General features: G+C 43.7%; 1 protein-coding gene across 3 annotated transcripts in view; it reads right to left on the bottom strand.

Moving 5' to 3' along the window:
- Nucleotides 1-16,170, bottom strand: part of Foxk2 (forkhead box K2) — a 50,306-nt gene that overhangs the window by 23,472 nt on the left and 10,664 nt on the right. For all 3 annotated transcript variants that reach the window (XM_021212393.2, XM_029545868.1, XM_029545869.1), the window contains exon 2: nucleotides 52-246. In XM_021212393.2, the coding sequence (XP_021068052.1) occupies nucleotides 52-246 (195 nt within the window). The remainder of the gene's footprint in view (nucleotides 1-51; nucleotides 247-16,170) is intronic.

Here is a 16,170-nt window from a genome sequence, read left to right as displayed (position 1 = left end):
GGCAGACTCTTGGTAGCCAGCTGTAGTGTGCCACCTGTGCCTCTGCTGTACCTGATAGTCCCCGTGGGGGAAGGAAGGGGGCTGATGAGGTGGGCCATCGTGTCTGGAATGTTGATGGTCAGGGGTGAGATGTGTGGCTGCACAGGCTGCACTGGCGACTCGGGTGCTTCCTGCTTCTCTCTTTTCTCGCTGGATAGGGCTGTGAAGGTTATCTTGATATTTGTGCTCGGAAACCTGAAAGTGCACCTGAAAAACAGAACTGTCAGTCAGTTCACGTCTGCGACCACCTGACACCTGAGCTTCTCTCTCCAAAGGACATGGTCTCTCCACTGCAAAACCACAAGCCATGTACACCAAGCTATTAGTGAGCAAAACCACAAATGAGGAATTTCTTTTCTTTGTTTTTGTTTTTGTTTTTTTTCGAGACAGGTTTTCTCTGTATAGCCCTGGCTGTCCTGGAACTCACTTTGTAGACCAGGCTGGTCTCGAACTCAGAAATCCACCTGCCTCTGCCTCCCAAGTGCTGGGATTAAAGGCATGCGCCCCCACCGCCCAGCTACAAATAAGGAATTTCATATGAACCCAGCAATTGGAAGGTAGAAGTTCAAGACCAACTCTAGCTAAACAGCAAGTTCAAGGGCAACCTGGGCTACACGAGACACCCTACCTTCACCCCAAAAAGATAGAAGAGAGTGACAGAGACAGAAAGACACACAGGGGCTGGTGAGATGGCTCAGTGAGTAAGAGCACCAACTGCTCTTCCAAAGGTCTAGAGTTCAAATCCCAGCAACCACATGGTGGCTCATCACCATCTGTAAAGAGATCTGATGCCCTCTTCTGGAAGACAGCTACAGTGTACTTACATATAATAAATGAATAAATCTTAAAAAAAGAAAACAAAAAAAGACACACAAAAACAGTACTCAGAGCAGCCATTAAAAATTAAAATTATAGGGCTGGTGAGATGGCTCAGTGGGTAAGAGCACCCGATTGCTCTTCCAAAGGTCCGGGGTTCAAATCCCAGCAACCACATGGTGGCTCATAACCATCCGTAACAAGATCTGACGCCCTCTTCTGGAGTGTCTGAAGACAGCTACAGTGTACTTACATATAATCAATAAATAAATCTTAAAAAAAAAAAAAAGCAATTTGTGCTTTATACTCATTCAAAGAGAGTCTCAATTGCTTTAAAAAAAAATTAAAATTATAGAACAAAAAAGAAAGGAAAAAGAAAGGCAGGCGGCGGATTTCTGAGTTCGAGGTCAGCCTGGTCTACAAAGTGAGCTCCAGGACACCCAGGACTGCACAGGGAAACCCTGTCTCGAAAAACCAAAAACCAAACCAAACCAAACCAAACCAAATGTCTGCCACCTGGTGAGGTGTGGCCCTCAGCAAGGGCTAAGTGAGCTAAGCTTCCACTGCTTGAGCAAAGTTACACTTGGACCATCTTCAGCACTGCAGAATCCTTCCACTGGCCTCTACCCTACTCCTGTGCTGCCTCTGACAGGCAGCCAGTCTGGAGCATTGAGCTGAGAGACCTAAGGCTCCACCAACATCTATGTTTAGATACAAACCATACCTTTACACTAACATACAGCCCCATGGAAACCAATCATGTTTAAACAGTCTCTAAGTAGAAAGGCAGTTTAAAATTAGAGATGTCTCTTTATACAAAACAAGTTCAACTGATTTATCAATCTCTTTTCAAAATAGTACTCCCAATAGATTTCTTGTAACCAATCCCTCTTCCCTACAGTAAAGGAACAGCTTTCTGTCCTCTGAGAAGCCATCGCTTGTTTAGGTCCCTCAAACACTCCCAAGTGGTTCTATTTTCCACTGCATTCCAGGTTTTGAGACCAATTCCTTCTCTCTTACCTCTTTCATACTGACAGCCATGATCTTTGGGTCTCATGAGTTCAGATTCCTTGCAAACCCTATAACAACATTTTGGTTGGGAATCTTCTCTCCCTGTCTTTTTTCCCCCTTTCAAAACAGTGTCTCACTATGCAGTCCACTGTTCTGGAATCCTATGTGGACCAGACTGCACTTGAACTCACAGCGATCCTCATGCCTCTGCCTTGACCTCTGAATGCTGGGATTAAAGGTGTGAGGAACCACTCCTGGCTTTCTTCCCTGGTTCTAATCCCTATAACTGCATCTATATTAAATCACTCTCCCTCTCTAATGCGTGAATGGGTACTGGCTGCATATGTCTGTGTATCCGGTGCGTGCCTGACACCCGTGGAGGTCACAAGCGAAGCGGGGGCCAGATCTCCCAAAACTGAAACTACAGATAGTCCCAGGACACCATGAGGCTACTGGGAATTCAATCTGGGTCCCCTGCAAGAGCTTTTAACTGTTGAGTCATCTCTGTAGCCCCCTAAAACATTGTCTTAAACTTCAATTCTGAAGCTGGTGTGATAATAAACACCTGTAATCCCAGTACTTCAGAGGTGGAGGCAGGGTTACCAGTTCAAAGTCAGCCTTAGCTGCATGAGCCCTGTCTCAAAAAAACAAAACGGGTAAATTTTTAAAGAGGACAAATTCAAAAAAACAGAAAGAGCATGAGAGAGAGAGAGAGAGAGAGAGAGAGAGAGAGAGAGAGAGAGAGAGAGAGAACTAGCACTTCCAGAAAGTCCATGTTTCCTTTCACTGTCAACTGTGTCAGTCAGTCAGTCAGTCAATAAACATTGAAACTTGGTAACATTAGTAGCCCTCAGCTACTCAGAATGCCCACACATAAAATAAGTGAACGAACGAACAAATGAATGAAAACATTAGTGGTAATACATTTCCACAGATGGATTTGTTTCTGTGCACACCTACCAGGGAACCTTGATTTTGGACTCTCATGACCTGGTACAGGATCCCAGAGGCTTGTGATAGCAGGTTGAGTGACGCATCTGAGTTTCTTTATACAGGCAATTTTGTCTCGACTTTAGTCCCAATTGTCCCCTAATTCTATTAACAAAGACTGAAAAGAGCTCTCTGCCCACCCACTATTCTATCTGGCAATTTGCTGTTGGAAAGGCTGGCTCAGTAGTGGTATAGGCCTATAATGCCAGCTACTCAGAAAGCAGAAACAAGAGAGGACCACAGGCTCAAGGCTTGCCTGGCTATAGAGTAAAACCCTATCTCAACGTAAAGAGTAAAAAGACAGGGAAGGATCAGATCAGTTCAGTGGTGGAGAGTGTGTCTAGCACGTACGAGGCTCTAGCTTCAAAACAGGAAGGAAAGAAAAGAAACAAAGGAAAGGCAGTGGGAAGGAATGGCCGAGCAGATAGAGTGGATATCGCTGTACTGTGACACAGAAAGTCAATGGGAGAATGGTGGAGCAGAGAGATAGCAACTCCCTGCACTGTGACAGATACCCAGCAACAGGAGCACAGATGCACAAAAGCTCACCCATGTGCCAGAGTGCCACTCAACAACTGTAGAGCCAACTAGTCATGCACAGACGCAGCTCACAAACATCATTACATAAAAGCCAAGCTCTGAGTTTGTCTACCCAACAGCACTTAATGAAACCCTGAAAACTACAGCTCATCTCCTTCCTAAGAGATCACAGCGTGCCGACCTGGGCTCACTCAGGAAGATGATGCCAGAGATTCCGAGGGTAAATCTAGTGCTCTATTCTCTACACTGAGGTACAGACTGCCAGGATATACATGGGCATCGATCAAACTCTTTAAAGGGCTCCTTCAAGTTAGGTTGGCTCTGTTCTATATAAAGCATATTTCAAAGAAAGCTCACTTAAAATAGCAACCAAGTCAGGGAAATGATCAGAAGCTGGCAAGACAGATAGCTTTCGCCAGTGTGGGTCTGACCGCCCAAGAACCAAGGCTGGAAGTAAAGAACAGACTCCGGAGAGTTGTCCTCTGACCCAACACATATTACGTGGCAAGTGTGCCACGTAAGTGTGCCAACAAACGATAATAATTAACTTAAAAACAAAAATCGAAACCAAACAGTAGTGTCCTTTCCCCCTAAAATGTCAAAAGATCAGACTACAGTTTAGGGTGCACACATATAACTCTGCAGTTTAAGGTGCACACACAACACAAAAGTGACACACTGGATAAAGTCTCACTTTTGTTTTACCTATCCAGGGTCTGTGCAAAATGAATATAACGTCTAGGAGTGTTTTACATAATCACTAATAAAGCTGATAATTACATATTTGACTTTGGGTAAAGTATTTCATTAACAGGACTCCCGATAACAAGGCTGTCCTCCACCTCTTAGGCACTTGCAGTGACAAATGGCACAAGCCCACCTTGGTTCCTTATATTGCAAGACTTCATACCATTCCTCAACTCAAGAGGACTGTCTTTAAAATGTCACTGGGATAGCTAATAAGCACACAAAAAGATCCTCAAGTCACAAAGACCCACAAAGGTTTGGGTAGGAGTGGTAAAAAAAAAACCTCTATAAATAGATGAGTATAAAAATAACACATTTTTAAAAATCTATCCAAAGATATCCAAAAGTCTAGGTATGGTGATTATGTGCCTTTAATCATGGCAGTCCTGAGAATGAAGCAAGAGGATCAGGAGTTCAAAGTCATCCTCAAATACATATGTTCTAGGTCAGCCTGGGCTACCTGAGATCTTTTCTCCCAAACTTAAACAAGTGCAGTTGAGAATATGCATAGCAGCAATAATAGCTCCAAATAAAACTATTTTATGTGTTCATCTGTAGAGTACATTTTACTAAATTCACATTCTTAAGAACTTTACAGAAACAAAATGACCCAGTTTTATTAAAAAAAAATTGATTTCACAAGCATACCATTCAAATTCTTCACCTCAGGGTCCATTCTTTATTCCATGAGCATTCAAAAAGAAAGATGCCCAATCTATGGCTTAGAATTCAGAATAGTTGTTCCAGAGCTGAAAAGGAACTGTGTGTGCGTGTGTGTGTGTAGGGGGAATGACAGTGAAGATGGATGCTAATCTAATCATCTATACCCTAACTGTGACAGGCCACAGGAGCAGCAGAGGCAGAGCAATGACAATCATGTAACTATCCCCTGGTGATTCAAGGGGGTTAGAGAAATGTTCAAGTGAGAAAGAAGGCACAGGTAAGTAGTTCTATGGACTCAGAAAAGGAGCTAAGGATAAATCCACAGGCTATGGAAGGACACTGGCTCTCTCTCCAAGGAGGAAACCTGGAAGAGAGAAAGAGTGGGGCTGCAAGGGTGTGTCACCCTAAGCCTTTTGTTCTTCCTGTCCTTTCCAGGTGACTTGCTTTGGAGGTCTACAGTCCCTTCTCTAAATTCCAAAAGCAAAGGTTCTGAAAATCTAATCTCAAATCCCCTGGCAGCCCATTCTGACCTGCATTGAAGAAGAGTTAATTATAGCCTTCGACTGCCCCACTTAGTGAGGACAACCTTGTGTCTCTGCCTCAGAAGTCTAACGGTCTGGATCACAAGGTGCAGGAGGGCTGTACCACACTCACCCTGTGCACTCAGAGGCCACCAGACAGACCTGGAAGCTTCCAGTGGGACTCTACAAGCATCATACCTCACAGTACCACTTCTCACAGAGCGGCTCTAAAATATCCTGACTGGTTAAAGAGGCAAATCAGATATTTATATGGAAAGGAATAGTTCACTAAGCTGCTGTCTTAGATCACTAGTAAGTACTGACAGGCAGTACATATCCCCAGAATACATATCCGTGCCTTTGATCACAGGTGTTAACTCCTGCCCACCCTCTATTGGCCATGGTGTCTCAGCACCAGCATGGTAGCCAGCAGCAGAGGCTCACTTGGCACCAGACAAAGTACCCAGCTGCTGCCTATCTTGTTAAACAAAATCTTGACTCATAGTTTATATGACCCTTAGTCACCAGAGACATTAAAGAAAAAAATGTCTTTACCCTTTATTTAACACACTGAGCCTGTAACCGTGCAAAAAACACCTATCAAAAAAAATAACACAGGCAGATGGTGGTGGCACACACTTTAATCCCAGTACTGGGGAAGAAGAAGCAGGTGGATCTCTGTGAGTTTTAGGGCAGTCTAGTCTAAAGAGTGTCCAGGACAGCCAAGACTACACAGAGAACCCCATCTCGAAAACACCTCTCTCTCCAAGAAAGGACATTTCAAATGCTTTGACAATATGTTCAATTTTATTTAACAATTCCAGATAGTTGGAAATAGAATTAGAAGTATCAAGGGGAACCCATCTGGAAGGTGACACTTGGGGGTGACTATGAACACACTGAAGTCAGACCAGCAGGGGCTTAAGGACTACATGACTGCACACAATCACTACACGGTATTGATCCATTCAAAAAGAGAGCTGAGCATGGTGGCACGGGCCTGTAGTTCCCACACTTGGCAACTGTGTGGCAAAAGGACTGCCTGAGCTACAAGATGAGATCCTGTCTCCAAAAACTAAAGTTTAGCTGATGTCACTTCTTTCTGGGTAAAAGAAGGAAAACACTACCACCACCACCACAGCTTCCTGCATTAAAGGGGTGTGTGAGCATGAGGATCTGAGCTTAGATTCCTAACACCCATGTCCAAATAACGGCAATGCAAACCTAATACCACTGCAGTAGTGGATTAGGTGGGAGAAGACAAGTCAAGGTCTTACCAGCCAGCTGGCCTAGCAGAAAAGACCGTGAGCAGACACGCAGACACGCACGCGCCACCCCACACCCCACACACACACACCAAGCAGATAAACATGGTGGGGGATGGAAAGTTGGCTCAGCATTAAGAACACTGGCTATTCTTACACAGAAGATCTGGGCTTAAATTCCAGCACCCACATACATTGTGGCTTATAGCTGTATCTACTGTTACATGGGATTCAGCTTCCTGTTCTAGCCTCTACAGGCGCTTGCACTTACACACTTACATGTGTACATATATACACACAATATACATGTATACATATACATGAATAAATAAATTTGTTTGTTTGTTTTTTTGTTTTTTCGAGACAGGGTTTCTCTGTGTAGCCCTGGCTGTCCTGGAACTCACTCTGTAGACCAGGCTGGCCTCAAACGCAGAAATCCACCTGCCTCTGCCTCCTGAGTGCTGGGATTAAAGGCATGGGCCACCACTGCCTGGCTAAAATAAATTTTTAAAAAGAGAAAGAGGAGGCAGGCGGATTTCTGAGTTCGAGGCCAGCCTGGTCTACAAAGTGAGTTCCAGGACAGCCAGGGGGCTATACAGAGAAACCCTGTCTCGAAAAACCAAAAAAAAAGAGAAAAGAGAAGCTGGATGGTGGTGATGTACACAGTTAGTAACAGCACTGTGGAGGCAGAGACAGACAGATCCCTGAGTTCCAGGCCAGCCTGGTCTACAGGGTGAGTCCAGAATAGCCAAGGCCAAACTGTTTTCAAAAGCAAACAAACAAATAGTAAAAATAATAATAGTAAAAAGAAATAAAAGTCAGAGATAACATGTGCTGCGCAAGAAACATACTCAAGCTCAAACTAACTCTAGAGTGTTATGTCTATCTGTCTGTCTCTCTCTCTCTCTTGCTCTCTCATCTCTCTCTCTCTGTCTAGCATACCTCAGAAGGGACTGCATGCAGATCCTTCCACACCATGTACACCCAGCAGGGTTCACTTACACGTCTGTGAGCCTAGAATGCTGTTGTTCTTTACAACAATGAGTTTCACACTCAACACGACCAAGTGCAGTGCACTCGCAAATCTGCAAATGCTCATTAGAGGCGATCTCTGCTGTGAGTCGCATCAGTGAACATGAAACTATCTAAAAGATACAAAGTTGAAATGTATTTGCTAAGATGATCCCTCTCTCAACAGCATGAAGAGAAAAACTGGGAAGGGCTTGGGCTAGAACCCTGGTGCCTGGTCAGATAGGAACAGAAACCCTGAAGCATCAGGGCATGGACAATGGAGAAAATGGCGCGCAGAGGAAGAGGGGTGGCAGCCATCTCGGGCCCAAGAGTGGGCACCAGGCCACAGCAGAGCAAGTCCAGAAGAGAGATAGAATAACATTCATGGAGAAACCCAGGAGATGAGGGTCCAAGCCGCCAGGATAAGTAGCAGAGAGGAGGATACCCAGGCCACCGTGTGGGTAACTTAGAGGTAGAAGCGGCTCCACACAAATGCTTCCAGTGGGCCAGCTGCAGAACAAGAACAAAAAAAGACCACTAAGAATAAGGGGGGAGGAGAGGAGGAGGAGGAGGAGGAGGAGGAGGAGGAGGAGGAGGAGGATGGTGTCGGTCAATAGGGAAGTTAAGGTAATCATCTCTTATTTCCAGTTCCCAAAGCTGCTTAAAAATCCCATTCTCGAGCTAGGGAGATGGCTTAGCAGTTAAGACCACTTGGCTACTCTTCCAGAGGACACAGGTTCAATTCTCAGTATATACATGGTAGCTCATAACCATTTGTAACTCCTGTTCCAGGGGATCCAACTCCCTCACACACTCAGGCAAAATTCCAATATACATAAAATAAAAATATATGGGCTGGAGAGATGGCTCAATGGCTAAGAGCACTGGCTGCTCTTCCAGAGGTCCTGAGTTCAATCCCCAGCAACCACATGGTGGCTCACAACCATCTATAATGGGATCTGATGCCCTCTTCTGGTGTGTCTGAAGAAAGCAACAGTGTACTCATATACATAAAATAAATAATTTATTTTTTAAAAAATAAAAATATATTTAAAAAAATCCATTCTAGGGCTAAAACAGCACAACGCGCTATGTTTTCCTAAGGAGGAGTATAAGGACCTGGGTTCGATCCCTTCCTTTCCCAAGTTCCACAATATGAACAAACAAAATTTCAATCTAAATAGATCATCAGCTACCATTTATGTATTAATTTGACAACAGGAAATGACATTTCATTTTTTTAATTCTATCTCCCAAGGTTCCTACTATATGCCAACTTTAGCCTCATGAACGGACTCTATGGGTTCTATCCTCCCACCCTATGTATCACCCAACCATCTTTTTTATGAGATGATACTAAGGCCAGGGTTAGTTACACGGCAGGCAGGATTTCTAGCAACTTCCTAAGAGTTGTCAAGTAGGTGCCTCACCATCCAAACCCATAGCAGCATTCAGGTCCAAGAAAGGAGCCTAGAGAGGGGCCAGTGTCTGCTTAGCACAGACAACCTACCAATTATGATGGCAGACAGGACAGTAAGCCAGGCTCTCCCTTAGCTGCCACTGCAAGGTAAGAAACATTTTCCATTCTCCTTAAATCCAAGAGAAACAAAATTACCAACCCTGTCAAAATGAGGTACTAGAGCCAGATTTGGGTAGCAAATTTCTCATTAAAAACACACATACAAACAAACAAACAAGAAAACAAATTTGGACCCTATAGTCTTAAATTGTCTATCAACTTTAGATCCTGAGGAACAGTATTAGCCCACACAAAGGAAGAATTTAATCTTCACAGAAATCAAGTAGCTCTTTGCTAGAAATTTTATTAGACTATTTTTTTTTTTACATTTTTATTTATTTATTTGGAGAAGGCAGTGCCTACCACAGAGTATGAAAGCTGGTTCTCCCCCTCTACTATGCAGGTTCAGAAGACTGAACTCAAAATGCAGATCCTCAGGTTTACGGTAACCACCGCTATCCAATGTGCCATGTTACTGGCCCAAATTGGTTTCATTTCTTACAATCCCACCAAACACTGAACCCACATTTTTAAAAACAAATTTTTTTATCATGGGAAAAACTAACTTCAAAGACAGCTTACGAGCAGTGGCTGGAGGCCATCTCTAAAACCTGTTGTGTACACATGCTCCAACCCTCAGAACTCAGATCAACAAACAAACAAACACTAAAAAATCATCCAGCCCAATCAACAGCCCCCACTGCTTTACTCAAATACATTCAGTTCAAAACAAAATGTACCAAGAGGCAAGCAAGGGCTCTGAGAGCTGCTCTGGGAATCAAGACCTTCCACAAGACCAGTATATACTAGAATAAAATTGAGCAACTCCAGCTGCTTCCCAGGCCAAGAACAAGATGAGGGTGGGCCCCGTCAGAGCCATTCCAAGACTGAGAGGACTCCTTGTTTCCAGGAAATCTATCTGGGAACAGTCAGACACATGCTACATTAGCTGAGGAACAAATACCTCAGTTACTAAAGGGCAGGTTCACATGGGTCACAACACCGGCAAACTAAAAGGCGAACGTGATTTCCAAAGCTACCAGCTTTCAACACGACAACAAAAATCCTAAGTCACATAAAGAAACAGGAGTGACTCACCAAAGGAGCAAACAAGATTTATGTACAGTGCTTGGTGCTAGACCATATGCCTAACATATGTTAGACCCTGGGTTCAACCTCTAACGTACACATCCACACACAAACAAGAACAGTACAGCAAAAAGAATCCAGTCCTGAAGAAAGACCAGATGCTGGACTTACTACACAAAATCTTTAAACAATTTTCTTAGCAGAACACAGTGGATCATTTCTGCGGTCCCAGTACTTGGGAAGCTGAGGTAGGAGGGCCACTGAGAGGTCAAGGCTTGCCTGGGCTACACAGTAAGTTCCTATCTCAAAAACAAATGGAATAAAATCCGGGGGCTGGAGAATTGGCTCAGTGGTTAAAGGAGTGTTATAACCACAAGGATCAGAATTCAATTTAGGTCCAGCAACGGAACTGTGAAAGGTTCACAACCACCTACAACTCCAGTTGCACATCTCTGGCCTCCCTGGGATCAGGCACTCACATTCACATGCAAACACACATACAGTAAGTTTTCTTTAAAAAAAGAAAGAAACCCCAGTGTGGTAACTCACTCCTTAATTCCAGCATTCAGGAGGCAGTAGGAGCAGCTGGATCTGAGTTCAAGACCAGCCTTAAACTACAGAGAGTATGAGAAAACCTGGGACTCCATAGAGAGACCCTGTCTCAAAAAAAAAAAAAGGAGGGGAGTGGGCAAGTACATACTAAGAAACAACCACAAGAGGGCGATCTCGTTGATCCTAGCACTCAGGAGGATCACAGCAAGTGTGTAGACAACCTGGTCTTCAAAATTCCAGATCAGCTGGGACTACACTAGGACTGTTTCTAAACAAACCAAAAAAGAAGAGTATTTTTATCTTTGAGAAGCTAATTTCAACTAGTTAGACAGCATTACATAAGAAACAGTGGAGGAGGGAGAAGTTGTGAAGCTATCAAGTCACTAAATTCAGCGTGGTCCAGTTAGGATAGTGTGCGGAACTGGGAAAGGCCTGGTTTGGGAGATGCTCCAGTTGGGACACTTTAAGGATCGTCTCCCCAGGGCTCTTCCAGGACAATCACCCAGAATGAATAAGACAATAAACGAAGACCACCACACCCTACTCCTAGCCCAAGACAAGAAGATGGAATCCAGGTTAGACAGGAAACAGTCACACATGATCTGTGGGAGAAGCAAAAGCAAGCACTGCAGGGAGACCAGGTCCCTCTGTCCAGGTCCCTCTGTCTAGCATCAAAACAGGATCAACAGCAGGTTGGCTCTGTTCCTCTAACAGACCAATAATGGTTTTCAAGTCCTACCATGAATTCTATACCCTGATATACATTTTTACTTAAAGAAACCGTATGTACATCTTCCCAGGCTTCCACAGGATCAGCCATCTTTAGCTTTAAAGCATACAGTTTGAAAACAAAAGCCACTTTGGATAGTCTATCATCAACCAAAACAGGACCAGGTGGCTGGGCAGCACACATCCACAACCCCAAAACAAGAGAGGCATAGGCAGGCAGATCTCTTGAGTCAACCTGGTCTGCATAATGAGACCCTGTCTAATGGGCACTCAATGGTAGAACACTTATACAACATATGTAAGGCCATGGGTCGACTCTCCAGATCCCCCCAGAGTGGAGATAATTATAGTCCAGTGTGAATTGCCTTGAACATGTCTGTCTTCTTCTGCCACATTCATGGAATCCCAAGGTTTTCTGGTGTTTCTGTTCTGGTTTGCTTGTAGGTGTGTCTGTGAGTCATGCGCATGCCTGGTGCCCAGAGGCAGAAAAGGGTATCGCATCCCTTGGAACTGAAATTACAGTCAGTTGTAGGTGTTGGAACACCTGAACTGGGTACGCTGCAAGAGAAGCAAGTGTTTGTAATGGCTAAGTCATTTTCTCTAGTTACCTCCCAAGTATTGTTGTTTTAAGATTTTTTTTATTTTTTTATTTTTTTTTTTGAGACGGGGGTCTCACTGGCTGGCCTGTAACTCTGTATATCAGGCAGCCCTTTAACTCACAGAGATCTCTGTCTGGCTGCTCCTAAGTGCTGAGATTAAAGGTGTGCACCACAGTGGCCAGCCCTAAGATTTATTTTTATGTATGTATCTGTGTGTATGTACAATGTGTGTGTGGGTGCTGTGAACAAATTCAAGTCCTCTTAGAGCAGCCTGCGCTCTAAACTGCTGAACTATCTATCTCTACATTCCAAGTCAATTTTGTTTGTTTGTTTGTTTTTTGTTTTGGTTTTTCGAGACAGGATCTCTCTGTATAGCCCTGGCTGTCCTGGAACTCACTCTGTAGACCAGGCTGGCCTCGAATTCAGAAATCCGCCTGCCTCTGCCTCCCAAGTGCTGGGATTAAAGGAGTGCGCCACCACGCCCGGCTCCAAGTCAAATTTTAAAAGCCTACATCAAACAGCGTTTAATTCTAGCACTTGGGAGGCAGAGGCAAGTACATCTGAGTAAGGGGCCAACCTGGTCTACAGAGTAAGGGGCTAGCCTGGTCTACAGAGTGAGTTCCAGGACAGCCTGGTCTACATAGAAACCCTGTCTCAAAAAAACAAAAAGCAAAACAAACAGCCTATATCAAGGGCCAGTGAAATGGTGAACAGATGAAGGCTCTGGCTGCCAAAACTGCCAGCCTGAGTTCTCTCTGCAACTCCTATAGGAGACAGAACCAACTCGCACGGGTTGTCTTTTGACCTATACATGAATGTGCCCCCTCTAATCATAGGCACTGAATACAGACTTTATATATTTATATATTATATATTATCTACATTGAACAATTCACTAATTAGCAAATACCTAAGCCCTATTAAGTCCCTTGAGCTAGGGGAGGTCACAGGTCACAGTTCTGAGAACCTGAAGAGGAGCCACAGAATGGCTATTTAGGTGTACTTAGGATATGCTCCAGTGCAAAAGTAGAACAGTACACGCACACTCATTAAAAGCCAGGATGGACAGCTAACCTTTAAGCCATACATTTCTGCACTAAGCTCAGACCGCCATGAAAATGATCCCTCTAACAGTTTAGAAATGGCAAGACGTAGCATTTTTACAACTCTTCTAGCTGTCTCTGGCAAACCTGTTTATATTCTATTTAAGAAAGAACCAGGAGACGAGCTTTGGTACTGCAGCTGAGTGAGTCTCAATATCTTGGATAACTATCACTCAGTATGGCTATGGTGACTCTAATGCACATCTAACCACTCCAGTAAACCAGGGAGGCAAAAGGAGAACTCTGGTTAAAGAACAAAACAAAACCCCAACCAGTGTTGACCCAACCCTTATTAACCACATAAATGTGTCTACAAGACCATGTCAAGCTAAAGTCAACTGGACAGAGTGCCTAGTGGACGAACAAAAGCTACCTCAGCCTTGGGACAGAGTATCTGTCACTCAGAGCATGGAAGGGCATTGCACCAAGGAGTCTGCTTTCTTTTAATTCAATGTTTATACTCTTTTGGATATGAAGAATCTTTTGCTAGTTAAATGTTTGGTGGTCCCACACAGGGCCTAGACACTTCGAGGCTCCTTCTCCAGGTTCAGAAAAAGCATGTTCTGCTGAAAGCTGTCAGGACTCTAGTCAGGTACCATTTATATAAACACTCACCAACAAAACCCAACCACTTGTTGAAGTTTGGGATTTTAGGTTATTTCAAAACTGTAATTTTTTTTTCCAAGTTACTTTGGAACCACCATTTGAGGCTTCAATATAACTACTACAATATTTAACTCAGCCTCTACCTTGGAGTCTTTTCAGATTTTCTATGAAGAAAATTCCCCCAAAAGATTCACCAGGCTCTCATCCAGTCTGCTTAGACTTGTTGACAAAAGATCTTCAGGGTTCTCTTCTCAGTTCTAATGCCCAGTCCCTCCCTCTACCAGAAAGTCCACCCCATGCATCAAACAGAAAAGAGGATCAAGCAAGAAACCAGAAGAGTTTTTGTTACAGGCACAAGTCAGATGCTATTGTGGGGGCAAAATTGAGATCTCTCTCCCATAAGCCACATACAAGCCTAGTTTGAAAGGGAACTAAGGTGTGGAGGGAGTTCACCGTGGGGGAGTGTGACCATCAAATGTGCCTACAGTTGTGACTATGTGAATGAAGTCATTTGGAGAATACAAAAGTGACAAGAGTTATAAAAGTCAATTTACAACTGAATTTAATCCACTCTTTCCTGCTGGTTAGTTAACACAGGTGAACCATGCTACTCTGCTAGGACAGAAGACACAATAATTGGGGGTTAATTTATGCACACAAAGAGTTCTGAGCCTTTTTTATAATTTAATTAATTAGTACTCTTTTTGGGTATGAACAATCTTTTGCTAGTTTAATGCTTGTGAATTTTGAGAAATATATGGAACCTGAACTTCAGTACATGTTTACTTTCTTATTTAACCCAAGAAGTTCCCACAAGTCTCAGGAAGCCTAGGCTGTGTGATAAAATTCATTACACTTAAGAGGATACTGGCAGCCGGGAGTGGTGGCACACGTCTTTGATCCCAGCACTTGGGAGGCAGATGCAGGCGAATTTCTGAGTTCGAGGCCAGCCTGGTCTACAAAGTGAGTTCCAGGATAGCCAGGGCTATACAGAGAAACCCTGTCTCAAAAAACAAAACAACAAAAAAAGAGAGGATATTGGCATTGTGTGGTACATGCCTTTAATCCCATCACTTAGGCAATAGAGGCCTAAAGATCTGTGTCTGATCGGCTATATAGTTACGGGCCAACATAGCTTAATGTGTAGTAAGACCCTGCCTCAAAAGAGGGAAGGAAGGGTGAGCAGAGAGGGGGAGGGGAAGGAGGAGGAAGGGAGAATGGGAATGAGTGAATACTGGTGAGTATGGCTAGGTGTTATAAGTAGGTTTTATGAAGTCCTGGTCAGGGTTACTGTTGCTGTGATGAAGCACCATGACCAAAACAACTTGGGGAGGGAAGAGTTTATTTGGCTTATGCTTCCATATCACAATTCATCAAGGGCCTCATGATGCTTACTGGCTTTCTCCTCATGGCTTGCTCAACCTGCTTTCTCATAGAATCCAGGACCACGGGCCTAACAATTGCCCCACCGACAATGGGCTGGACCCTCTCCCATCAATCACTAATTAAGAAAATGCCCTATAGTCTTGCCTATAGCATAGTCTTACAGAAGCATTTTCTTAATTGAGTCCCTCCTCTCAAATGACTTTAACTTGTGTCATGTTGACATAAAACTATCTAGTCCATATGGTTTCTAAAAATTGGAGCTTCAATAAAAAAAAACTTAAAAAAAAAAAAATTGAGGTGCCAATGTTCAGTAAAGGATCTGCTGCCCAAGCCACAGGGGGACCCGAGTGCAGCACTGCTACCCACCCACCACTGCATGCAGAAGACCAGATGCAGTGGCAAGCAGTTTCAATTCCAGCTCTGGGGAGACAAAGACAAAGCACCAGTGAGAGAAGACATGGCTGCAGCATGCTCGCAACAGTACCCAAGGTTGGCCTCTGGCCTCCATATGCATACACCTACACAAAAAGAAAACGGAATTCAAAAAAAAAAAAAAAGAAAGAAAGAAAACGGAATTCAAAACTTGCTGTAGAAAGTATGTGTGTACAAATTATTAGGTTCACAAAAGATAGTAATAGTGCAGTGCTTCTGCAACTGGGGATCCAAAGGAACCTTCTGGAACATGGGGAGAACAAGGGAGTCACATCCAGCTAGAATCTCATCCTATTCTATTGGCACCTGAATGTGTTTGCATAAGAGTAATGTTAAACCAGCAGTAAATGCACAAAATCAACTAATACCAGGCAACTACATTGTGCCATTTCTAGGGACTGCAAGTCTGTCTGGGATTTGGTGCCGACTCTGAAAGACTAGAGGGGAAAAAGCTGTTCGAGAAGAGGAATTAGAACAAGAAGCCAATGACAACAGATAACAATGTGCTGTGGATAGCAAGGAAGCCCTCTTGCTCTTCTTTTTTTTTTTTTT

This window comes from Mus pahari, chromosome 14 (assembly GCF_900095145.1).
Source record: "Mus pahari chromosome 14, PAHARI_EIJ_v1.1, whole genome shotgun sequence".
NCBI classification, from domain to species: domain Eukaryota; kingdom Metazoa; phylum Chordata; class Mammalia; order Rodentia; family Muridae; genus Mus; species Mus pahari.
Note: the sequence above shows the minus strand (reverse complement) of the source record. Positions and strands in the feature narration are given on the sequence as shown.